This window comes from Scleropages formosus, chromosome 20 (genome assembly GCF_900964775.1).
Source record: "Scleropages formosus chromosome 20, fSclFor1.1, whole genome shotgun sequence".
NCBI lineage: Eukaryota > Metazoa > Chordata > Actinopteri > Osteoglossiformes > Osteoglossidae > Scleropages > Scleropages formosus.
In genome coordinates, this window is record NC_041825.1 from 18,040,872 (window position 1) to 18,068,672 (window position 27,801).

Genomic DNA, 27,801 nt, shown 5'->3' on the forward strand with positions numbered 1-27,801 from the left:
ACGCACACACACTTTCTGACCCACTTATCCCATACAGGGTCACGGGGAACCGGAGCCTAACCTGACAACACAGGGCATAAGGCTGAAGGGGGAGGGGACACACCCAGGACGGGATGTCAGTCCCTCGCAAGGCACCCGGCCCAAGTGGGACTCGAATCTCAGACCCACTGGAGAGCAGGACCCGGTCCAACCCGCTGTGCCACCGCGCCCCCCCTCATTTGCATTCAGTAACACAAATCTATATCACCTCGACTTGCAAATATGACCCATCTTGCAGATAATTAACCATCTTTGTCATTATTTTTTACAAGAAGAAAAATCCTGATCATTAAGTTAATTGGTTCCATTTATGCTGCAATACTGAGTATCTAAGCGGTGAAAATCATGATTTTTACCCTTCAAAAAAAGCCAAGAAAAAACAAAAAGTATTTGTCATCTGTAAATACCACTGGTTTTAACGGAAGACGTTTCATTTACTAATCTCAAGTACATACACAGCCACGCACAAGCAAAGTAATTCACAGTACTGTACAATTTTCTCCCGTTTTACTAATCGCCTGTTTAAATTAGTAGAATACAAAAAAATATGCAAAGTGTCTTCCAGCGACGTTTTGCATAAAAAAAGGCTGCCCGGGTGACTATCAGCGCTCTCTATAAACTAAAAAAGTGAATCAAACCGTCACGTCAGGCAGTGGTTCACACACAGTCACAGTGACACACGAAATGAAACGCACTTACGGTCGTGTGTGAGTCGGCGGGGCGTCGCGCTCGGTCGCCTCCTCACCCTCGGAGCGTGTCACCACAAGCCTGTCGGCGATGTTTTACTTCACCAAACTCTTTTTTTCGCGTTATTCTGAGCTCCAAGGTCAAAACCGGGCTGGAAACCACCTCCCGCCGCCTTTTCCCGCTCGGACCCACAGTGGCCCCCGGTCTCCTCAGTCCGAAAGCGCATCATTTCCATGACAATCGGCCACTTTTTTACCTCAGCGCTCGCGCTCGATGGCCTTTGTCTGGCGCCACTCCGCGCGCTCGAGAAGTGCCGCCATGAAGTTCCTCACACTGGGGGGAGACCAGCTAGCCTGTGAAGTATAGCGATGTTCAAGAGGAAAAAGCAATGATTAACCACAACGTCTTAATCCTATTCTTTTAATAGTTTGACAGTTTTTTTTGTGTGTAACATTTCACAGAAACAAAAGTCTACACAAGAAAAAAGGACAGATAAATTTCCTATACAGGGTCATAGTGGTCCAGACCCGATCGCTGAGGCCTAGGGCACTAGATAGGCAGCCTACATCCAGGAAGGGACTGTAGGGCATTGCGGAGTAGTCACACGCTACCCAGGGTCTCCAGAGTACATACTCAGGGATGTAACATGAAGCAGAACTGAATCATTTTTATGGAAATTGGACTTTTTTTTGGACAAACTGTTAAAGCTAAAGAGGTTTCTTGGAATTCTGCTCTCTGAACCCAACATTTCAGTAATATTTGTTTGCACTTGTTCATGAAGAGACTGAGCTTCAACAGCTGTTATCAGCGTGATCATAATGTTTGAAATTAATCTTGGCATTACGCAAGCTGACTAAACCTCGTGTCATAGCATGCGGGATGAGCAGTACACTCCAGGCGTGGCCCATGAGTCAAGGAGAGTGCTCCTTCAGGTGGGGCAGTCTGGAGGTGAGCCCAGGACAGAGCAAGCCAGGCAGGGAGGCAGGCAATTGGACTTACAGTGTAAGAACAGGCACGCAACTATCAGATTACATAGCCTGTGGGCCTTGAGACACACCCCACCACAGTGGAGCTGGAGAGGGACGAGAGAACAGAAATAACATGCGTTGCAATATAAGATAGTTGGGTTCAAATTGCTGTCTAACACCCAAGACCTACTACTCTTGAACATGGTTCATATTGAGAATTGTGTTTAGGCTACTAAGATGTAATCAGAAGTATGGAGATAAATATAATTTTAACATATAGCCAGTAATAAACACAGTGCTGTGAAAAAGTATTTGCCCCCTCCCTGATTTTTTATTTTTTTTGCATATTTGTCACAGTTAAATGATTGAGATCATCAAACAAATTTTAATATTACACAAAGATAACCCGAGTAAATACAAAATGCAGTTTTTAAATGACGATTTCATTTATTAAGGGAAAAAACTGTCCAAACCTACCTGGCCTTATGTGAAAAAGTAATTGCCCCCGATTACTGCCAGACCTGTTGAATCAAGAAATCACTTAAACAGAACCTGTCTGACAAAGTGAAGCACGCTAAAAGATCTCAAAAAGCAACACATCATGCTGCGATCTAAAGAAATTCAAGAACAGATGAGAAACAAAGTAATTGACATGTATCGGTCTGGAAAGGGTTACAAAGCCATTTCTAAGGCTTTGGGACTCCAGCGAACCACAGTGAGAGCCATTATCCACAAATGGAGAAAAGTTGGAACAGTGGTGAACCTTCCCAGGAGTGGCTGGCCTACCAAAATTACTCCAAGAGCGCAACGACGACTCATCCAGGAGCTCATAAAAGAACCCAGAACAACATCTAAAGAACTGCAGGCCTCAGTTAAGGTCAGTGTTCATGATTCAACAATAAGAAAGAGACTGGGCAAAAATGGCATCCATGGGAGAGTTCCAAGGTGAAAGCCACTGCTGACCAAAAAGAACGCAAAGTCTCGTTTCACATTTGCCAAAAAAACATTTTGATTATCCCCAAGACTTTTGGGCAAATATTCTGTGGACTGATGAGACAAAAGTTGAACTTTTTGGAAGGTGTGCGTCCCGTTACATCTGGCGTAAAACTAACACAGCATTTCATAAAAAGAACATTATACCAACAGTTAAACATGGTGGTGGTAGTGTAATGGTCTGGGGCTGCTTTGCAGATTCAGGACCTGGACGACTTGCCATAATTGATGGAACCATGAATTCTGCACTCTACCAGAAAATCCTGAAGGAGAATGTCCGACCATCAGTTCATGACCTCAAGCGCACTTGGGTTAGGCAGCAGGACAATGATCCGAAACACACCAGCAAGTCCACCTCTGAATGGCTCAAAAAAAAAAAAACAAAATTAAGGTTTTGGAGTGGCCTAGTCAAAGCCCGGACTTAAATCCGTTTGAGATGCTGTGGCATGACCTTAAACAGGCCGTTCATGCTCAAACCCTCCAATGGGGCTGAATTAAAACAATTCTGCAAAGAAGAGTGGGCCAGAATTCCTCCACAGCCATGTGAAAGACTCATTGCCAGTTATCCCAAACTCTTGATTGCAGTTGTTGCCGCCAAGGGTGGTTATTAGGTTTAGGGGGCAATTACTTTTTCACATAGGGCCAGGTAGGTTTGGACAGCTTTTTTCCCTTAATAAATGAAATCATCATTTAAAAACTGCATTTTGTATTTACTCAGGTTATCTTTGTGTAATATTAAAATTTGTTTGATCTCAATCATTTAACTGTGACAAATATGCAAAAAAATTTTAAAAAATCAGGAAGGGGCAAATACCTTTTCACAGCACTGTACAGGCAAAAAATTTTAATCAAATGCAGACAGCTGATAGTGTAGTGGTTACAGCTGCTGCCTTTATATCCAAAGGTTGGAGGTTTGAATCTCACCTCTGGCTGTAGCACCCTTCAGCAAGGTACTTAGCCTAAACTGCTCCAGTAATAGAATATCTAGCTGTACAAACGGGTAAATAATTGTAGGTAGATTAACATTGTAAGTCACTTTGGGGAAGAGTATTGCCTAAATGAATGCCATCTATTTGAATGGCACCTGTTAAATAGATTGACATTGGAAGTTACTACAAACAGGAGTGGGGACAAGGCACAACCTTGGCGGAGTTCAACTCCCACATTGAATGGGCTTGATTTCAAGCAGAGTATGCCGACACAGCTTTCACTGTGTGCGTACAGAGACCGAATGGCCCACAGTAGTGGCTCCAGCCCCTCATACTCCTGAAACACCTCCCACAGAATTTCTTGAGGAATGTGGTTGTAGGCCTTCTCCAAGTCCTCAAAACACATGTAGACTGGATTAGCAAACTCCCATGGCCCCTCAATTATCTGAGAGATGGGGAAAAGCTGGTCTACTGTTCCATGGCCAGGATGAAATCTGCATTGTTCCTCTTCAATCAGAGGTTCAACTATCAGCTGGAGCCTCCTTTCCAGGACCCTGGCATAGATTTTCCCTGAGGAGGCTGAGAAGTCTGATATCCCTGTAGCTGGCACACATTGTCCAGTCCCCTTTCTTAAAAATAGAGACCACCACTCCCATTTGCCAATCCAAAGGCGCTGTCCCTGAGGTCCATGCAACACTGCAGAGGCGTGTCAGCCACGACAGCCCCACAACATCCAGGACTTAAACAGTTTCAGGCAAATCTCATCTCTCTGTGTATGTGTGTCTATATTAAGATGCACTCAAACACAGGAGGACAAAGAAAACTTTGAATGCAGTCACAAATGAAGGTTTACATTCTTACCAAAGCAGGGTAAGTTTGTAACAAGTATGTGCAACACATTTTCCAACGGTAAAAATTGTGCCAGAACTGCATATCTTTGCATCTTTTTTATACAATTTTAGATTCCTCAGAACGAGAGCCATGTACTTCTCTCGCCCACCCTTCACTAATCCGTTCTTCAGCCAAACACTAGAATGGGTTTTCCTTTGGATGCTAGGCCTACGCAGCATTGGTGACAAAATTCAAAATGACAGAATTTGGATGGGTAAGAAACACTAGTGGGTTATAATGCGCAAGCATGGCATACCCATTTCATTTGTTCCTTTTCAGTTTTAAACACTGACAGGAAAACACAGAACAGCTATGTTACAAAACTGCCAGAAGTACTGTACAGGTGGGGGTTTTGTCCAACTTAAAACGAAAAAAAAAGCATATCTGGTATATTATCATGCACATAGGTCTTTATTTTAAATGATTAAATTCACAAAAAGGAAATTTAAGTTGAGGACACCTTTCTTTCAGTTTCTCAGGATGTATCTAGAGCCATCTACATATTCACTTTGAACCCTCACAGCATTTCAAAGAACAACTTGTTTCTTATCAGTTGTGTTCTATGGAAACCAGATGTGAAGATGTCTATAACTGGAGAGGAGGGAATAAATAATGTGCCCACCTGGAGCATGGATGCATTCTTGAGCTGCTGGACAGACCAAATCCGTAAGCATTCTCCTTGAACTGATTCATGCCAATGCATGAGGGCCAAAACACTCAACCAACAGATCCAAACCACAAAGAAAATATTCCTTTAAACCCTAAATTTAAAAACTGTAATGTGAATCCAAATTTGTATTACCAATGAGTCCAGGGCTATTTCACTAATGCACTTCACTTCATAATATACAGACATTATGTAATTCAGAACAAGGTGTTACACAACCAATTTGTTTCTAAACCCATTTCAGCCTACTTCAATCTGAGAAATGAAATGAGCTTATCATCAGTGATTACATCATGTAGTTCCTGGCCTTCACAGGTACTAAAACAAGTGTTACATTAATACAGATAAAATAAGTTAAATAATGGCTGAACTCCTAATTAGATACTTTGTTTTCAAGGCATGGATATTACACAGTGTGTGTATATATACACACATACACACACAAAGACAGGCACACACAAAGTGTAAACATTTGTTTGTGTGAGAACTTAAAAGTAGAATTCTGTATTATGTATATTTGATAAGTTTATCACTCATATGAAAGAAAAAAAACTGATTCTAATGCAGGTAGACATTTTATTCCTCTACAGACATCAGCATTACATTTTGTGTAAAAATATTACCAAAACATCTTTTTAACAGAAAGTTAAAATAAAAATAAAATACAACTTACAATGTCACTTCCCATGTAAATACAGCAATGGCAATTTTCAGAGTAAAGTGGTTCCCCTGATGAAGTTCACCCCCACTGGTACACTGGGATGGTAGGTTTAAAGAAAAATGCTTGGTGTCTCAGAAATCTGTCCTTGTTAATTTAAGAAATGACAAGGTCCTTGACATACTTATCCAGCTGATAAGTCAGGTATAACTGTTCTCACAAGACCCAAAGAAAAACCAGGGTTTAAAGCCAATCTTCTCAGCAATATACAAAATCAGCAAAAGGGAAAAATTACAAAAATGATTTTGTAACATGCAACATGGAACATTCCATCCCATCCTAGTTCCTGAGTAGCCATGGGGACTGAGGCCACTCTGAAGTCCTCTCTGTTTATTGCGCTTTCAATAGAACCAGTGACCCTGAGAGAAGACCATCTATTGTAGGTCTTTATTCTAATGCATGCTGTCAGATGCATGTCAGTGTTCTGTGCTCATACACCACATTGTGGCAGCACACTGGTTATAGCGGACAACAGAAAGCCAGTTTAAATTAAGAGCAATGTCAGCAACAAAGGGGGCTGCTGCAACAATTGCAATAATGTTGGAAGTTAGAGGGATTATGGAGAAATCGAACATGGAGATGAATGGTCTTTCTGAGAATCATAAGCCTCAGGTGCACATTGGAAGTGAGCATGTGGCATCATCACATCTGTGGGCCTAGAACACTACACCTTCACTGCTTGGCCTTCTTTACAATGGTTCCAACAGCAGAGATCACTGTGGTTTTGGTGCCACTGGCTGTTGTGGTAACAGAAACGACTCCAGGCAACGTAGCAGTGGTGGTGAGCAATGCCGGCTGGGCCAGAGTCACTGGGACTGCTGAGTCCCATTTGCTCTTTCTCTTCTGGGCTTCTGCAATGGGAGAGCAATGAGGTTAGAAGTTGGATTAGCATCAGCTTTGGCACACATGACAGGGCCTATGGGAAGACTAGCTAGGAATCAGCATTAGCAATAATGTTAATTTATAGGCTGAAGTGGATGAAAGAGTGTAAATGGCATACTGCATGCTTCTTCTACAATTATACCTGTTGATGTTGTGCTGGTAGTGGTGGTGGTGGGGGCTGCAGCATTGGTGGTTGTACCCTTTTTTGTGCCGGTCACAAACTCAATCTGAAGGGAAACATGAATATGACATGTTTAACTATCCAAACATCTCACAGAGCACTTCCAACTAGATGTTCTGTCATTCTGTCAAGTAGACAATGTTTGACTGTACACCTTGATATGCATCAACCTCCTCTGCACAACAGTGGTACTGTGGTTAATACTCCTCTCTGAAAGGCCTCCCACACTAAGCTAGGCAGTAAGCATTTCCTGGCCATTGGAGTTTAAGACTCGATCTCCACAGACTACAAAAAATGATCCACACCCTTGTTCCTACATCCTCCTGCTGAATAAGCACCTCAGTGACTGCGCATGTTAAGAGTCCTGAGCTGTTAAAACTCGCCACTACTTGAGAGGGAGAGCTCTCAACATTTATTTTCTATTTATCATAGCGCAAGAAATATTCAAGGCAATAAAATGGGACTTGTTTAAACACGGTAGTTTCACTCATGTTTGTCAAAAATATGCATAAAGAGAAGGGAGTGAAAGTCTTACATGATAAACGTTTTTGGCATTTGAATTTAAAGAGTAACAGAGTAAAAATAACATGAACAACAGGTCTTTCTATGATGGCAGTTCAGATTTTAAAATATTAGTGGTAAAAGGCTACCAATATGCCTCTTTCTAAACACAGAAACATGAAAAAGTTAATTTCATAAATGGGATCTTAAAGCTTCCCACCTTAGTCCTCTCTTTCTTAGCCTTCTCCAGTTTGTCCATCTCTACCTTCTGAGCTTTGGCTGTAAAAGGCAGGATGAGGTGGTCTCAAACAAAATCAACACAACACAGGTAACCCATCAAAATGTTAGTCCACCCCCAGTCAGCACTGACAAAATGACAGTCAAAAAGGTACCTAGAGCTTCATAATAGGAGTCCTCAGACCAGCCATGTGGATCAAACATGTCCTAGAACAGAGAGAGACAAAAGAAAATTAAGAGGGCTCAAAAGGATTCCTCAGTTACTCCACATCACTCTTTAAAATATTATGGTTCAATTCAGAAACACCAAGAAAGAAAAATTACCTTTGGATAGTTTGTTCCAAGTTCATCGATGCCACAGTACTGAATGAGTTTTTCATAAATGCTACAAATGTAGAGACAAAGGATAAAATTAAACCTCGCACTGTATTTCCATTATAATCACTCTGTCAGAATGTGCGCGCACACACACACACACAGTCCAAAACCGCTTGTCCTGAGCGGGCTTGCAGCAAACAGGAGCATAACCCGGCAACACAGGGCGTAAGGCTGGAGGGGGAGGGGACACACCCAGGATGGGACACCAGTCCGTCGCAAGGCGTCCCAAGCAGGACTTGAACCCCAGACCCGCCAGAGAGCGGGGCCCGGCCAAGCCCACCGTGCTGCCGCGCCCCCCTCATTGTCAGAATGTCACTCTCAAAAAAGTTATCAGAAGAATGACCATGATTAAAGTAATTTTAATTATCATGAGTTATTTGTAATATTCAGGCTCTACAATGCACCATACACCACACATGAAACAGACACCATGGTGAACCTAGGGTTGCGGAACTCCTTCTTCTTCTGGATGTGACTGTTGGTGTCAAAGTCGCCATGCAGCTTGCGCTCATACAGCTTCTGAATCTTCTCCTGTCAGGGGAAAACTGATTTTAACAAAAAGGTGCAACACAAAGATGCGCTCTGACATGTTAAGCCAAAAGCTATGAGAGTCTATACTACGTGACCACTTGTTCTACAAACCTTGTGCATGGCCATGTCTTGTTCACCTCTTTACCAACCACACAGCTGAAAAGTTTCATGAAGACAGGCAGGTTTTATACATTACTAATGTGAAAATGTCAACACATTGTCATTTCAATACATGCACACCAAAGTGTTTTTCTAGTACGTTCATTTTTGTGTCCCCAGTACAAGGAGTCTGTGACTAGAATGAACACTGGGTTGATACAAGCAACAGTGGATTCTGGAAGGAGGTGTGAATTCCAGTGGATGTGCAACCATCATTTCTGGTACATTAGAGTATTACTTGAACGCAAGGCTCATGATGCAAGAAACAAGCGCGATCCCAGCACTCTGAGTGACAGTCACACTTCCACAGGCTCCCACTCACAATGCTAAGTAGTCCACTTAGAAACGGGGTGCCAGGACTTTGTCTGCTAAACAAAGTAAGTCATGTGCAAACCAGCTAAGAAAAAAACAGCAGCAAAAACAGGAAATCTGTTCGGATAGCCATGCTGTCCTGTCTGTATCGTGACAACAAAATAAATGTCTCATTGGAAACAGCCCAGCCCTTCCTGTGAAATGTGCTGGACTGCAGGGGCAGGATATTAGTCACTAGGAGGTCGACAGAGGCCCAGAAAAGCAGGGGCTGGGGCACAGTGCCCGCCCCACACCCTGCCACACCCACCCCTAAAGAACAGTGCCCAGGATGCCATTCACAGTCATCTCAGTGAGCTTGAGAGAAGAGCCTAGTGAGTGTTGCACAACGAACACCGCTTGGAAACGCAGTTGTTCATGTCACACAGCATAAACGCCATCCTGTGTGCACCTTATGAAACAGGAACTGCGAGTATCTGCTAATTGTGGCAATTTTCAGATAATATATATTTTCAGTATTTGTTGCGGCCGAGCAAAATCTGAAGATTAAATAATAGGCCTTTTGCAAAGATACAGACTGACATGAGCACCTCAGTTATTGTAAGAAGTTTTACTTATGTATCATTACCATCACCTATAGAGTTAAAAGTATACATGGGCAGCATGGTGGCACAGCGAGTAGGACTACTGTATCACTGCACCTGAGGGATGTGAGAGAATGGGGGTTCAGTCTCCGCACAGACTGTGCAGAGTTTGCGTGTGGGTTTCCTCCGGGTGCTCCAGTTTCCTCCCACAGTTCAAAGATATTTGTTTCAAGTGAGCTGGTGATTCTAAATTACCCATACTTTGAGTGAGAGACAGGGAAAGTGTGTGTTGCGTTAGTGTATAAATAAGTGATTCACTGAAGGTAGTGTACTATATCCAGAATTGAAGTCACCTTGGGCAAAAAAAGTGTCAGCTAACTACTACATATTTCAGCAGAGAAAATAATCTGCCACATTAATAAATGTAAATAGAAAATCTTAAGCGTAAAATGACCAGCAAGGTTAAAAGCACCATGCGAAAAATGATAAAGCCATGACATTCCCTGTATGAACAAACAGGTGACAGCAGCTGTAGCAATATGGAAGATCTGACTGTTGTTACTAACATGCACTCTTGGAATTCGGATAATACAAAATATTCCTTAGGTTCTACAAATGCAGAAAATGTTTTATGGTGAGTATGTTAAATGTTCTTGGCATTTAACAGTGTCTGAATAAGTCAATCTCTATCACTGTTCTTGTGGGCACATATCCTATACATTTTTGTTGCAGACAAAAACACAACAACCTGATTCAAACAGGTCAGGAAATTACATTCCAACCAAAGGAAAATATTTATGAAAAATTCAATTCAAAACCAAAAGTGTGACATCAAGAGGAAACATGCCTAACAACCCCCACAACGGTTTCCTAATAAAGACAAAACCTTATTTATTTATGCTCAGTAACAGAAATTAGTTCGTGGGACATATTGCTTATGCCCTGTGCAACAGATGTTTTCCCTGTCTTGCAAAAAGTATTTTGCTTCCTGGAAACTAGTGTTTATTACACCCCTTCCCCATCCTTGGATATAGCTAAGTTGCTGTACACTGCCAAAAACACTGAGCTTCAAAATTGATGCAGAATCTTACAAAGACACACTGAAACAAGAGGAATACAGATTTAATGCATGGGCAGGTTCAGACAGATAGGGTTTAAAATCATTTGAATATGGTTGGCAAAGATCATGTAAATGTAAGATGCTAAGCTTTTGGCTGACACTTAATGACCATGATTCACACCACTACCTAAACAAATGGGCAACAAAAATGAGTCAGCAGGAAGTACTAAGAGTTAAACACTTGGCTGTTAAAGATCTTGAGAACAACTCATGGAAAGGCACGATCTTGATAGTGAAGAAGCAAACTGATCCTACACTCATTGAGGTTGTTATCGCAAAGATTATCACTTTAAGGTTTCCATGCCTCACTAAAGCCAACAGCCTAGGGCAGAGGCCCATGTCCTCCTTGTTCTAGGCCTGGGAGAGGTGCATGTCACCTGCACTCACCTGTAAGTGGGAGGAGCATCGTCCTGGGGGATCGGGTGGGATCCGGATTTCATCAGGTGACATGTTCCTTACTTTTTCAGAAAACTGAGCTGTGGAATGGTTAAAAAACTGATATTCAACAGTTGACATGCACAATAACTTTTAATATCCCAGACACCAAAATCACAGGCCACGTATGTTCACATACTGGAGTACGTGAGGTCGTGTTTATTCTAATATGTATGATATACTCACAATCCATCGGCAGCTTTGCAATATCTGGATTAAGAAAATTTGTTGTACTGCTTAACACTAAATTCTTCATGTAAATTTAAAAATTTTGCAACCATTGAGTGTGTGCCATATCTGTACTGAGAGGGGATAAACGCCAAAAAAAAAAAAGGCAGGGAAAGGGTATATCAGCATAAGGGAAGGAAGGTGGAAAAGTCTTAACTTCTGTGAGACATATTCAAGGATGTGTGATGGATTATTTTTCAATTAATATAGATGTATATAAGGTGTAATTCTTAGAATGAAGCACTCTCCATTCCACCCAAAATGGGAATGTTCTGACTTGTTTTGGGAGGGACTGTTACGTCAGTTCCATAATATTCCTGACTGCAGGCTAGGCTTTTCTACAGTTTTTGAGTCTCTAGCCTGTGAGTGGCTAATTTCCTCTAACATGTCTCTCTTTGCTAGTTTTTATTCTAACAAACCATGCCCTCAGAGAAGCTTGATTTGCCATTCAAAAATGGAAATCTACCATTTTAATCTAGTTAAAACTCCAATTACTTCATCCAAGGTGTTGAGCATGTTACATGAAGATAAAAGGTGGAGCATGCTATCTTAATTTTGAACTTCTAAAACCACTTTCCAAAAGTCAGGCCTGCATTTATTTACTCTTCAAAGTGTGATATCGAATTATCATCATCATCTACGGTCTTTAGCAAATGAAAACTGAAGTGAAAGTCTCAATTTGGAACATTTTTAAACAATTATACAATTGCAAAAAGTAAGCAACAGTTCTAAAAAAAAGTTAACATTTAAACTGTTCAAATGTTATTGAAAATCTGAATGACATCTACATACCACTGCATAAATAATTAAATGCCGAGATTTAAAACTTATGACACTAGAGTAATTGCCCTCCTCTTCTTCTTCCTACCAGTAGCAGGAGACCCAGATTGGCGTTTCTGTGACATTATGGATGCACAAAACACAACCATGTGGCAGACTGGGAGATGTGGATTGCTGCCACTGCCCAGCATCACAAGAGAGTATCGTACCGCATACCGTTTGCCCAGGGGGATCAAAATTCGAAGTACAGTTTCTACTGAATGTCTATCGCCAGCTCACCATGGTAAAGTCGAAAAAAATCATAAGTCGAACCATCGGGGACAACCTGTATAACATTTCCCGGTGTTAGTTGTCAGATCTACAACTGGTTAACAGTATCAGAAAACCAATTTTATTTGATAACTATTTCAAAAATGCAATCATTTTGACAGATTTATTAAAAACCTAAATAATGTCACTGTGAATTTTTAGCAACATAGCTTTTCTTCATGGTATTATAAGTAGGACAAAAAATGTCAACAGATCGGTAGTAAATTCAAGAATGCAACAATGGATCTCCCATATATCTGGAAAGACCAAAAAGCTGTGAGTCTATTTTTGTGCCGGGCTAAATATTGCATGTCATTGGTAAAAGTCAGCAAGCAAGTTCAGAAAATCTGGGTCAAGAAAAATAAGATTTTGAGTTTGCTTTTTTTAACAGACTGTTATACACATCTAAGAAGGCCCAGCTGAAAGTCTGTTATGAAAAAACATGTGAGTGGAACTCCCACCAAAAAACATTTGCACATCCAGCTCTGCACACCAGTTTTAACAAGCCTTGCTGACCCCAGAACCAGCCAGCAACTGTTCTCCTCTCCGACCAGTGCTTTTTTAGTCAATCGGGTACACACCACCAATACTCCCCATGTCCACATACACACACACACAACAGACTCACAGGGCTGGGCCTGACCACACCCTCTCCTGGCCAACAGCCTAACTAGACAAAACGGCAAACAACCACAGACATGCCCATGTGTGCTTTCACACCAGGAGACAGAATAAGGCTTGGCCTCAGGATACGAAAAACTCATCTCTCCTTCTCATTCTTAAAACCTGACCAGGCATGCAATACAGCACAACTCAGCTTAAGAGCACATACTTTGGAAAAGAGCTAAACTAAAACACATTAAAAACAAAAGAAACCATATCACCATGGCAGGATAGCAAATATGCTGGTTTCCAAAGCCTATCTCCATTTTAACATCCCATTACACTAGGACCATTACCAACAAGGTGTTCTGAAGATCTTAGATTCACTCAATAGGTACCATTATGTAGCTACTATGTTCTTTCATGTCAATAGTGAAATCAGTCAGCTCCTCACTTTGCTCTGGTTGCTTCCCATTTGCCTTAAACAATGCCATCATCTTACTGCTGTTAAAGAAATCCTCTTGAGATCCAGACTGAGTGCAGAACAACAGGCCAGTCTCTCTTCTTCCTTTGTTGTTAAAAACTCTGGAATAAGGAAACTATAAAATTATCTATATTCTGCTCAGAATAAATTCCTTGATGGTTACCAGTCTGGATTAAAGGGAAGCCATTCTGCAGTTTCAGATCCTCTCGAGTCATCAAGAGTGGCCTCCCTCTTCTCAGTCCTCATCTACCTCGACCTGTCTGCATTCAACACCGTCAACCACCAGATTCCACTCTCCTCTCTGGGACAGCTTGTTAAAAGAACAGCACTGAAATGGTTTGAGTTCTACCTACCTGGGAGATTTTACTAAGTGGTCTGGCGTAGCTCCCGGTCATCCCCTCAGCCTCTCTTAGCTGGTTTTCTAGAGGGCTCAATGCTTGACCCCCTAATCTTCTCCATCTATAACTGTCCCCTTGGCTCTGTTATTGTCTTCCACAGATTCTTCTATCACTGATATGCTGACAATACCCAGATCTTCCTCTCTTTCCCCACTGCAGCTACAGACATTTCCTCATGTATCACTGTTTGCCTCTTGGACATCACTACTTCCATGTCTGATGACCACCTACACTTTAATCTGCCCAATACAGAGCTCCTTCACCTCCCAATTGAATCATCCTCTTGTGGAACACTCTCCATCAAAGACAATGCACTCGTTTGACCTGCTACAACGGTTAAGAGCCTGGGAGTAATGATAAACTCAAGTCTGGCCTGCTTTCAAAATGTTGATGCTATAACCCAGTCCTTCAGATACATCCTGTAAAAGATCTGCCCATACCTCACAGCAAACTCTACTCAACTTCTGGTCCAGGCTACATTAATATCTGGCCCTGACTACTGCAACATTTTACTCTCTTATCTTCCGGTTTCTTCCATGAAACCTCTACAGCAAATACAGAATGCTGCTGTACAAGCTGACTGACTTGCCACAGTGCTCCCATACATCCCCCACCTCATCTCTCTCCAATAGTTTCTTGTAGCTGCCTGCATCAAGTTCAAGACTCTGGCTATGACCTACAAGACCATCGATGGGTCTACTCCTCAATTCCTTGCTATGCTCCAGACAGACTGCTACACTCCTCTACATCTGTCCACCAGTGGTCTCACACAAAATGAAAAATACAAAGGTTTTCAGTTCTGGCTCTAATGTGGTAGAATGAGCTCTTTCAACATTCAAGAAGCGTCTCAAAACACATCACTTTGACTCACTTCTCGTCTGCAACTATTTATATGTAATATACTATAAGTAGCACATACGCTGGTTTATACGGTGGTAGGAGGCAAATGGACAACTTCAAGAATCACATTTCTTCATCTAGATTTCTTTGTCTATTGATATAATGCACTTTTGTATTGTTTTCTGAGATCTACTTTGCTTTGGAGTGTCTAAATTTACATTAATTTAGTAATAAATTTTGCTTAGAACAGTTTTAAGCAGGCCTGCATTAGCAAAGTTCAGGAATTTTTCCAGAAATTTTTCAACCTTGCTGTGGTGTTCAAATGACCAATGTAATCATGCAGAGTGATCAATTCCAGATTTGCCTAAAGAATTACAATATGCTAGTGCAGCTGTCGGAATCCACAGCAAGTTACCATAAATGCACCATAACCTATAGAACAAAAGCAATTTGCCAGTTGCCTGATGGGAATCACTTTTGGGGAACAAACCACTGAAATATTCCCAGGTATGTGCTGACTATACTTAGCAATTCACTGCAGGCATCACTGAATGCAAGCTTTTTTTGCAAGTATCAGAAAGAGATCCTCCAGCAGAGTCCTGCAGAAACTGTTTACAAAGACACTGGAGAACCTCATTTAATTTTACATTATCTCTTCATTTTTATTCAAGTTTTTTGGATAGGAGGCAAATCAAACAAGAACATTCAGTCTCAAAGGTCTTCTGATTGTTTCCTCACGAATTTAAATGCAATACCAGGTCAATGTGTATTTACATTTATTTATTTATCAGACACTTTTCTCCAAAGCAGCTTCCAAGGAAATCTATGGAGTGTTATCAGCCCACACACCTTATTCACCAAGATGACTTATGCTGTTAGATACACTACTTACAATGGGTCACTCATCCATACATATTTATCTTTCTATAGCTGCATTAAATTCATAACCTAATCTTGTCAGAGAAAAATGGCTCAAAGATTGCTTAAGTATGTGTGTAAACTACCCATAGCATCCTGTTTGGGGCCAGCCCTGGCTGGGGTGAGTCAAATGTGGATGGGTCTGTTCCAGTTTCCACGGTGACCAGGCCCAATGCAGCAATGATCTCTCTCACACACACACACACACACACACACACACACACACACACACACACACACACACACACACACACACACACACACACACACACATTCTCAAGCTGACAGAGACTGACCGCAGGCACCACTTACACCCAGGCACAAGTATGGCAATGAAAAGGCTAAGAAATGCCCAAATCAGTGTGGCCTTTATGCACTGGGAACAAAGCACATCTTCAAGAGCCCCCTCCAAAGACCTTTACTGGAAGATTCTGGAATTTTTCTCCCTTTGTGTTGAGGGGCATGCGATTAAAAGGAAATGCCATTCCCTCGGCCCTGCTGTCTAGATTTCATAGTCTGCCTTAGGACACAAATAAGATCACATCTGCAGGGATTCCATTTTTGAATTTTGTTTTTTAATCAAAATGATTAACACTACTTCTGCCACAGCGACACTTCACCTAACTTTTTCTCAAAACATTGAGGAAAATGTGCATTTATATCAGAAAATAAAGCTATTTGTTAGTTTTAAATACATATTCCTTTGTGTCAAAAAAGAAGACGGCCATTTGATTTTAACCATTTATAAACACAGACCTTGTTTTCCTGGATTTTTAGGGAATGTCAAACAATTTCATATGTACAATTATTTGTTTAACACATTTTTCTTCAAACTTACATATAACTCGAAGTAATCAAAAGTGTGTCACAGCAGGCAAAGAACTTCAGATGCAGACACGCAACTATCAAAATGCAGTTTGTCTGCTGATGGCACACAGAAGTAGCTGCATGTAGAATTGGTAGGAAACACAAAATTTTGACAGATAATGCAGTGCCAGTTTATGGAGCAGTCAGAACATCAGGAGAAAAGTAAGCCAGAAAGACTTGTGTTCTGAGACCTTTAATGAGTATCGGGAGGGATTCATATAAATTTTCAAACATTCATTGTAAGTGCAGACTATGTCTTTGAGGACATATCAAAATCAACTGAAGTCCCAGAACTGGCATTTTTAGAACAAATTCCAAAGTGCTCGAGATGATGAACATTGCTCGCTTGTGTGGGGAGGCACGAGCAGCAATGGGGCTGAAGTACACACACACACACACACACACACACACACACACACACACCAGTGTGGAGTCATAGCAGGATTTACTCTATGACTCTCATGCTACCTTTTCAACAGATAAGAGCTTTTTGGTAACAGAGTGGGGTTTATCTTGCCAGGCTGGCACAGGCTTGTCCTCAAAAGTGACTAAGGTGCTCACTCAGGCAGTCACTCTCAATAAAACAAAGGTCTTCCTGTCCTCCCTCACCACCCTAGGGTGCCACACCCACCCTACCCCCTCTGTAAGCTTCCAGGGGTGCTCTTAACACTAGAACACTCAACCCCCTGTGTAATATACCACAAATGCGCTGTCAACGCCCTCTGGACCGGCAGAAGCAGGCACTGACACACCTAAACATGTCTCAAAGAAGCCTTATCAGTGGACCACATAACATGCGAACTTACGGCACAGCAGTCACGTGGCAGGCTGAAAATGGTAACACCTGTGTAACCTGTGTCAGTAAGCAATATCACAGCAAACTGCGCAAACTGCCTTAATAGCATATCTACAAAAATACTTTTTCTCTAATAGCAAAACTAATTTTCAATAATTTTAATACTAAATCTTGCACAAAGTATCCTTTGACACTATTTTGACGTAAAGTAGCACACCTTCAGCAGTGAGCGTCGTAGACATTGCAAAATGAAGCAGTCTGAGATCTGGCACATTTAGATATACAGATCAGTTCTGATTAAACACTGAAGGGATAAGACAAACTGGCACTGTAGTCCGAGGAATCCATAGCACTTCAAAAGAAATCCTATTCCTAATCTTCCTCGGTTTGTTACTATGGCAACTGGAGGTTCGTTTTTAGAATGCGGCTCTCCAAACCTATTTTGTCTGCTCAAACCACCACCAGTCATGGCTAAGTCAACAGCCTATCCACAAAGTCAGCGTTGGCTCGACGTCACTGATATAACAGTAGCAGACATGACGTGTGCTGGTGGGAGAAGTGAGGGTGCATGTACTTCACACGAGTATTACACGTGTCCAGAGTCTTAAATCACATGCTGTACTCATTCCATCCTAGCACTTATGTAAGCGGTCGTGAAGAAGAACCATAATTTTTAGAAAGAAATTTCCAATGGTTTCGCACAAGACTCCACAATACCCTGCCAGAAAGAGTTGTCAATTAAACAAAGTCTTCCAGACTACGTGGAGCTTTTGAACTCCAGTCCACCTACAATACACACCTCTAGGCTTTATTCCTGTGCGGTTAGTAAAGGAATCCAGCTTCCACTCACGGTGTCGACACAGGAGAGCTTTTATGCTATTATCAGTGCTTATTCATATACACGTTCCCTGATAAGGAGGAGGAAATCCAGAGCCGACGCCCAGCGCTGCTCTGGGACCTGGCCTACAGAGGTCAAGCGTATAGGTCATCTGAGCAGGCAGAGTGCCCCAGCCAATGAAAACTGACATGCAAAGCTCAAGTTGTTTTATCCGTTAGGCCGCACCATGAGAAAGTATGTTTAGGTCAGCAAGAGCATACTATCTGGGCACAGTGCTGGTGCCATCTATTGACCTATGAGACACTAGCAAGTGGCTAACGGTGATAGACAGACCACTATAGTCCTTCTACACTATGCACTGGGACGTACACCATGAATGAAAGGCCAGGTAGGAGAATATCAGAGTAGCGCATTGTTTGCAGAGAGGTAGAGAAGGGAGCAGTGGAATACCTAGACTTAATATGAAACTCCAACAGGCCAAATAAGCTGAATGACTCACTTCACTCATGATCTCTTAAGTTCATGTAAGATATAAATATTCATGCGCTATAACTTTAAGATCATGCCCAGACCAATCCTTTACACAGCTACTCCTGTAATGTAACGTAAATGCTTATATGCATCTCAAAAAAAAATTACTAGGAAGATGATCATGAATCGCCGATATTCTGATAAAGTTTTATACAGCTACTCGTGTGATGAACATTGTTGCTTATGGTGAAAGAAACAAACACTGTACTTAAGAATCACATGTCTGCAACTACAGTATTTCTCTCTTTCTCCTAATGTAATGCACAAATTGTACTTTCCATGAGATGTACGCTGCTTTGGAGAAAAGAGTCTGCGAAATGAAAAAATGAATAAATGTAATGTAAATGTCAGACAGCATGCATATCCCTCACAATGTCACAAGACCTAAGAATAGGAAATTAGAAACTGCACTATTTTGTGTGCACAGTACTCACCAACCAGCTCATTGGGGTCTTTTTTCCCACTCTCAGAAATATCCTGAAAGGAAGAACATAAGAACATTTGCTGTAACAGACTGTTATTGATCAAAGAGCAATTAAGGAAGAACCTGTTAAAATTTTATCCAAGGCCGACAGTTCTTCAGCTGGATGTTGGAACACCTTTCTTCTCGCCAGGCTGGAGCAGTGGTAGGGAGTCAGACGTCAGTCAAAATACCTTGTTCAAAGGCAAGATGGCACAAACACTGCCTTCTTACATGGATTTATAGTACAGAAAAAGCATATCCCAGCACAACATATTCACATATAGCAACCATTACATCAAACAAGGAAAACATCACCTGTAAAACCCACATACACCTTTTAGTACAGTCAGTCTAGAGAGAACTGCCACAGGTCAGAAAGTTTCTGAATATTTCACTTGACACCAGCAAGACTTCAAAATGTGGTTGCCTTAATATTTATTCATTGACCATAAAACAATTTAGACTCTTTCTACCATTATCTTCTGTTTAGCTATATTGATCAAGACTGTTTTCCATACATTTTACAGTATACGTTACCTGTAAAAAGCAAGCCTGTTACTCAGCAGATAGCAAAAAACAGCTAATCAAATGTGGAACATAAAAATCATTTTACTTCCACAAGGAAAATTGTACATTTCAGCAACTGTTAGCTAGTATAAAATAAAAATGAATAGAAAATGGTATGAAGCTTCGCACATAAACAATATGTTACAGGGGCAGAGGCTTGCTTCTTTACACTCAACCACAGAAAGTAGTGGGGTGGGGGGATTCAGTGCCACTTCTAAAAGTCTGATCATCCGCACCAAGATCTTGAGTCCACTCAGGTTCAACGGAGGAAAACACAGCTCCAATTCATTAATACTGCCCCAAAAAATGGCTTGCAACAGTTCCGCCTTGTCGCCAGGCAACCATGAAGGCTCATCTAAGCATTGCCACCAAAAATAAAGGGAATGGGGGTTGTACCATGTTGGGGGGGGGGGGGCAGTGTGGGCTAAGATAGTTACTGTAAATCAGGGTAGAATGGGGTTGGCTAGAAGGCCTTGCTGTTGTCTCAACAGTGCCTTTCTTCATGAAAGATTAGAGCAATAAAACAGTCTGTTCCCTCGCACTTTCTCCAGAAGCAAGGATGAATTAACAGAGGGAGGGAGGAAACAGAGGGGCAGTGGATATTTTCCCCATGAAAACTTGCTGAAAGAACTTACCTTTCTTGCATAATTACTGGCAGTGGTAAAGTTACGCCTAGTTAAAAATTAAACATACCTTGGTGGTTCATACAAATTTGAACAATGATTAACGACAGCTTGACGCAACTTGGGCTGTGGCAAAATGACTATTTCTAATGGTGTCCTGAAGGATCCATGTGGTGGATTTATGACGTTTAACCAACAGGTGCCAGACTGAGGTGAAAGGAAGGGTGCTTCCCTTTGTACAGTTAAGCAGGGCATGCAGCCTGGATTTCCAAGGTATATATGCAGCTGTATAGGGTGTGCCTTGAGCAAATAATTAAGAACAACCCACACTTTCCAGGAAGGGGATATCAACATATGAGTGGCAGAAGGAACAGACATAATAATTAAACTGAGCTGGTATACAGACCAGCCAGAACATGCATTCCACATCAAACATGGAAAATGACAGAGAATCCCATCAGCTGTTGTCCTGCCAAAATAAAGGAATGCAACAAACCCAATCTTGTTGACAGGCCAACAGAATCTATACAAGCTTCTGGTGTTCACAACAAGTTTAGCGTTCTGAATAACATTTCAGGGAACCAAATTATACACATAAAAGCTTCTACAAGTACACAGTGTCAAAAAGCAGATTGTACAGTACAAATGAACTCAGATCACTGCAGAAAAAGATCTTCAGGCCAAAAAGAGATTAAAACGTAATTAACAATGATCAAAATCCAACTTTTTTTAAAAAATTTCTTAGATGTGCTAAACTTTGTAGCAAAATCACAGAGTAAGGGGATATGCAAAATTACGGTAACCTATAGGAAACACTCAAAACCAGAATCTTCCCAATGTGCCTTTGCAATGTACAGATGTGAAACTCCATTGTGGAGACCACAATTATTTGTGGTGGCCTTTTTAAGCCTCAGTTCTAGCCTTGAGCTCCAGAGGATTCTTAATGTCCTTAAAAGAAGAATTACCATGAAATATGAACCAGTAGCAGTACAAGGACTTGGAGGAACACTGTTAATACTTTGCCTTTAGGTCTTGGGACAGCCCCCATCACAGCCACTGTCTCACCAGTTTACACACTGTTCAACACACAACACCAACTCAGAAATGTACTGGACAGACAGTTTCTCTAAAAATTTAAAATTAATATGCTGGCAAAGCTATAAGATTTCAAGTGATGGAAAAACCGCTTACTTCGGTCCAGGTCTTAATTTTGTCTTTACATGACCGACACAATCAAACTGAGGTGGAGAGTGCTGGGCAGAACTAAATGTGTAGAAGTGACTGGTGACACACTGTGGCTTGTTCACAAAAGAGCCTCCCAGAAAAGGTGTGACAGTGAGTGAAATATGGAACATCCACGTTAAAACTCAGCAGATTTAAAGTATTCAGGTGTAAGATCTTTGCTCGGGGATAAAAACATAGCAAGCTTGTGCATTACAAACCTAGTTACAAATACAACACGATGCCTGGCCCAGGGTGAAATCTCCATAATGTGCTGCACTAGAGTGAAGTGCAGGCAAATACCTCACTCTGTCTGTCTATTATGACAGACAGTCTACTTTACCAAAACGGCTTCATGGCTTTTCACTGTAATGCTCAGACCCACCTAAAACTGACTTCACCACTTCACCCATAACATGTGGATAGTTGTCACTCACTTCTTCTGAAGAAAAATATGTGATCAAATTAAAAACTCTGGCTTCTTATAATCATGCTGAATTTCATAACAATTAAAATTCTATTAACAAACAGCAACTTTTCTGGAAAACACAGGATACTGAGTGCTTCAGCAGCCAAGAAAGCACCATGTAGTCACACTGCACATTAAACCTTTGGATAAGCAGAAAACATACCTGAACACACCAACACACACACACCCACAGAGGGTGTCATCATGCAAGTATAGCAGATAAACAGGGAAAGGACAGAATGCAATCAGGCCATCTCCTTGTACAAAGACAGTCAGTGTACCCCTCAGTCCCATAACTCCTACAATTGTGTCTGTACAAGTGCTCTCTTCCCAGATTTTTCTAGAGGCTATAATTACTGCCGCTTGTTTGGCACACATTGACAACATACCAAAGTGGAAGGTATCACAATCACAAAATTACAAGCAAAATAATGTCATCACCAGAGGGGCAGTGCTAAAGTAGCATGACGCACTGGTGCGAGTCTAGACTGGGTGGTGAGATAAAACAGTCTGTACAGAACTTAACGCAGCACTTGATCTTTGAGGGAGAGAAAAAAAAAAAATCACAACGAAGGTGGTAAAGAAAAGCACTGTGCAGAGATTAAATCAGTCATAACACAACAAAGGAAAGCCATATTATGGAGACTAGTATCTATATTTTAGCATTGCTTCCACCTACGTCACATACTGACATAGGATGCCTCAACTACTGACACTGGTTGCTTCAACTAATACTATTCAGGTATAAGATCTTTCCTCAAGAACAAAAACACTACAAGCTTTGGATCACAAACGTTGTTGCAAGAAACTATACTAAAATGCTAACAGGTCTTTCTCTAACCTGCACGCAATATCCATATCTGCTTACATATAGTGACTCAAGAACAGTAAATATTTCACATTACCTTGATTCATACATAGCTGTTCTTTCACTATTCATTATTCTTGGAGATCACAAAAAACTGAAACATCAAATAATAACTCATACAGAGCCACAAAAAGGATCCATTTTGTGATAGACACCCGCACATAAAGCCTGTTTAAATACTCCAATATCTCAAAAAAAGACTTAACGAAAAACAAAGTGTTATCTTACATGAAAGCTTTTTTCCTGTCCATCTTAAAGCCTACAAATTCCATTCAGATTTTGTGTTCTGCAGTCAGAACAGGATATGGATGGAAAGAGCTACTGAAAGGTTTATATGCTGATAGTCCCCTGTATCTATTCAGTACAGCTCAACATGGATCATATGTCCTTTTACAAGACAATTAATATAAAACTACAACTTAAACACTTCTATAGTGAGACATTAGGCAAAATTTTGCCTTTGTAAATTAACATTTGCTTTTCTTAATTAAAAAACATCATAAGCATTATACACCTTGGCTGGTTTATGAGTTGACCTTTGGCATAAGCAGCTACCTAAACAGCACCCAGAATCCATAATAAAACAACATCTGTGATCGCATGGCAAACTCAACCATAGTGTTTCACAATGGCCAAAAAATGAGTCACCATGCCAAAACTGGGAAATGCACTGTACCAGTGCAAAACCTCAGCGAGAACAAAGACCCAAGAGAAGTCCCAAGAGATGGTGAAATGACTAAGCCTATACTGCCACCTAGTGCATTTTCACTGAATTTTACAGATGCAATTAGACCTCCAAAATGACAGCCAGCTCCCACCATGCTTCACTTCTTTCAAGACAAAGCCACTGGGAACCTCAAACAAGGGGTTTCAAATACCTTTAAATCATCTGGGTCTCCCCCTTCGAGGTCTGATTCTTCCCCATCCTACAAAGACAAGAACGCAAGGGGTTAAAAAGCAAAGAGAGTGGAAGAGGGGACCTTATACAGGATGGAGTCAATTACACAAAATGACAAGTGCGCCTAAATCGAGGTCTGCATCCAAAACAGCAACAGAGGCCTCAATCACGAGCAGCAGCAGCAGCAGCAAGGAGACTCCATTTCACAATAGTTTCAATATGAGTACAAAACACTGGAGCCAACGAAGTACCCTTGAGCAAAGTACTTTTCCTCACGTTTCTACTGTATTTTTTTCTGTGACTCTTTTTCTATCTAGAAAGCCTGGGAGGGGTGGGCAGCCATTGGCACTTGGACACCAGAGGCTTTTTTTTCTCCCTTGCCTTTGGTTGGGAGTTTGTTTGCCTTCCTTTAGTTGTCAGTTGGCTTACTTTATAGCTTAGGTAGCTAGTGTACTTCTAAAAGTCACTAAATGTACAGCTAACCTTTTAATAATAAGCTTACTTTATAGCTGCTATATCAGAAACTATTATACTTTTCATCCCTTTTTCAATCGTGTGTGTCACTGTGAAAACATGCTGTAAAAAATAAACGAAACATTCCCCCAGTTGTGAACAACACAGTTAAAATTAGAAGAAAGTTTACTTCCTACACAAAAAATAAAACTGTCTACCATTAGCATGAATGTCTTGATGTAGAAAAACAATACAAAAAAAATTAAACAATGACTTTCTCACATTCATTCACACACACATTTCTCCCAAGAGGTAAATACATACGCACTTTCATAAATTGTTTGTCATTTTGTAACTATTAAATATAGTATGATCTGGGGAAAAAAAGCTTGAAATGAGTATAAAAAATATTACTGCATACAGTGATTCAGTCAACAGATGGAAAAAAAATAACATTTAAATTAATGTAAAAGCATTATGGAACTGGGGACAAATGACCTCAGGTATTTTTCTTGGCCAAAGGTATTCTGAAATACCATTCTAATAAGAGATCAAAATGATAGTGAAAAGGAGTCAAGGGTCATTAATACAAATGACCTTTTATTAGCTTTTGTTTAAAGGTCAAACTAATATTCCAAAAACATTCAAGTATCACTCTGTACAAAAGAAGATGCAACCAATGTTTCAGCTTGTAACGAATTGCATGCTGATGAAGCATCTGTACAGAAGTAAACTGTAGTGGGGACAGATGTGAAAAACAAAAAAAAAAAAAAAACCCCCACTGAGGTTTAAATGCACAGTGCCGCTTGTTTGTTCATTTATCAGCAGATTAGATTAAACCCATTTTATGCATTGTTCCATAATTAAGAAAAAGAAAATGCCCTTTACTGCAAGGCACATGTACATGTATATCATCTATTGTACCTGCAAAATTCCATTCTAAAAAACTAAGAAACCATTTTGCATCAATACAGTAATAAAGTTAATGCTAGTAATTAGCATTAAAAAAACCTTGTCGGGAGGGGTGTTATACTGAGCAGTTTTATATGAAGATTTTTGTGAATTCCTTTTTAAAGAGAACCTTTAGAACACCCTACAGCTAAACAAATGCATTTACGATTAACCACACAGGAAAATCATTCTAGTCTGATAAATTCACGCTTAAGAGCAGCTCAGTGTTAAGCACATAGTAGTTGCATTTTGAAATCTACAGTGTTAAATATAACATTTCTAGGAGTTAAGAAATGCAGTTTTGTTCCCAGGGAAACAGAAAATTTTCTTCAGATACATATCGACTGACTGTTGGCTTCAGGGAGTATGATATTAACAAGAGGCATGAGCAAAACAAGATCATTAACATTTAGTAACTGTTGAATCAGATTTATAGAAGTATGGTGTAGAAGTATGGCAGACTGTTCACATATACTTTGTCCAAGAAATATGGAACTGTAGATGCTGAATGCATGATCTGCCCTCTCTGTAATACATATATACAACCAGAAAAAACATGAAACAAGAACAGAAGGCATTTTTTCAGCAGATGACAATGAAATGTCGTGAAATGCTAATATTTTCAAATGAACTACTTATCATGAGATGGTGTGTGAATTGTTCATAGCCAAAATATTACTGAACAAAATGTAAATTTTAAAGTTTAAAGTTAAATTTGTAGCCCCTTCCAGATCCAACTAAACAATTTAACCCAGTTAACAGTGAGATTAACTCAACATAGAAGACTCAACTGACCGAATTCCTGGAGCTGTCGATGCTGTCTTCATCTCCCGAGCCCTTGTCATCTCGATCTTCTGTTCGGCTCACGTCATCCTCCCCATAACTGGCAGATACAAGACCACCATGGCTCTCTGCAATCAAATGGTACATTCCATCACAAAGAGTGCATCTGAACTGAGTGCAATGAAGGGCAGCCCACTGCTACAGGTTCAAAACACAATCTAACCATGGCAGCAGGTAGTGCAGTGTTTAGGGCTACTGCCTTGTAATCTGCAGGTTCTGAACTCCAATCTCCCATCCCGCTGTAGTACTTTGATGAAGGTACTTAAGCTTTATTGAGACAATTTTCTTAAACCTAAAAAGGCATTTAAAAAATTAATAGTTTAGCTAAGTTTTCTCCAAAGTACCATATAATGTTAAGTTGGTTTATTAAGATACTTACTATTATTTACCAATTTCTAGAACTGGTTAATTTTTACCATGCGATACCTTGCTCAGGGTAATACAGCAAGAGTAGTATCTGAACTCAGTTCCTTTGACTGCAAAGGCTCTATCCACTATACTGTACACCCTGCTGCCCCACAAAAAGAGTGCTAATCAGCTTTTCTGTGCTGACGACAGGAACTGATACACAAATCTCTCAGTGAATAAGTTTTGTAAATTGTTACAAAGCAAACCCATACATTTAGTATCCTAAGCACTCAAATAACACAGCAATCTTGTGCTGGTACATTAAAAAAAGACAAGACGAAAGTTTATTTCCAACAGCAACACTGAGTGGGTCACAGGAACATAAAAACACTGAAATGGCAACATGTATGGGGACATCCACATGCATAACACAAAGACAAGAACTGCATGATTCAAAAAAAGAGTTAACTCACTTTGTCTCTGTAAAATGTTTTACAGGAGCGGAGGTGTAAACTGAAATAAAACTACGTATATTGAAGTCGGCCCGAGGTTAGGCCGCTGCACGGTTGTATCAAAAGTCACACAGAAACGTCCCTAGATAGATGATCTGATTTCACTAACACGAGATTACCTGTTCACTTAGCTGATGGCACGATGCCATTCCTGTTAGTATACACACGTGAGACAGACATATTTGATACTCATACTGAGCCACCTAATTAATACAGCTAGATTTTACTCGATCAGTGAGTGAGGGTTAGTACTTTCGAGTAGCATGATGGGAATCAAGACAACTAGTTGATTCGCATACCGCCGAGTAGCCAACTCACAGCGCCTGGCATGGGAAAAGTTAACCTTTTAAAATCATTTTTAAATTATTTTAGATTAGAAGAAGGGAAACCCCACAGTTAGTTACCTGTCTCTTCGATGTCAAGGTCGGAATCCTGCTCCGAATCGTCCCCATAAGCAGCCAGAGAAGAAAGCAGTGTGTTCTTCTTTCCGCTCGCCATTACTGTAATCGGCGCACGAATAAAACGTCACTTCCGCAATTACCTGCTTCTCGTATACGCGTGTATGAGCTCGAAGTATAATACATGCAGCTGAAGAACGCGCACTATGCGATAGGTGGCGCTATGTTCCATTTATGAGAGGGTGAATTCACAATACATGTGATCTCCGCAGTACGACACATTTCCATGGAATTATTTATTTAGTAGACGCTTTTCTCCAAAGAGATATACACAGAGAAAAGTACAACGAGTGCGTTACACAGAAGGCCCCTCTCACTGATACAGC

General features: G+C 40.8%; 1 protein-coding gene across 2 annotated transcripts; it reads right to left on the bottom strand.

Annotated features, from left to right (window-relative positions):
* Positions 1 to 4,981: 4,981 nt before the first annotated feature.
* Positions 4,982 to 27,520, bottom strand: sap30bp (SAP30 binding protein). Of its 2 annotated transcripts, XM_018762151.2 has the most exons (11): positions 27,422 to 27,520; positions 26,110 to 26,225; positions 23,891 to 23,938; positions 19,236 to 19,278; positions 11,162 to 11,250; positions 8,511 to 8,602; positions 8,018 to 8,078; positions 7,849 to 7,900; positions 7,677 to 7,735; positions 6,917 to 7,001; positions 5,046 to 6,743 (listed from the first exon to the last, which is right to left on the bottom strand). In XM_018762151.2, exons 1-11 carry the CDS (start codon positions 27,513 to 27,515, stop codon positions 6,565 to 6,567), a joined length of 918 nt encoding a protein of 305 aa, XP_018617667.1. In that variant the 5' UTR covers positions 27,516 to 27,520; the 3' UTR covers positions 5,046 to 6,564. The 2 variants fall into 2 exon arrangements, with proteins under 2 accessions (XP_018617668.1, XP_018617667.1); XM_018762152.2 differs by lacking the exon at positions 23,891 to 23,938 and having other exon boundaries at positions 4,982 to 6,743.
* Between the last annotated feature and the right edge of the window lie 281 nt (positions 27,521 to 27,801).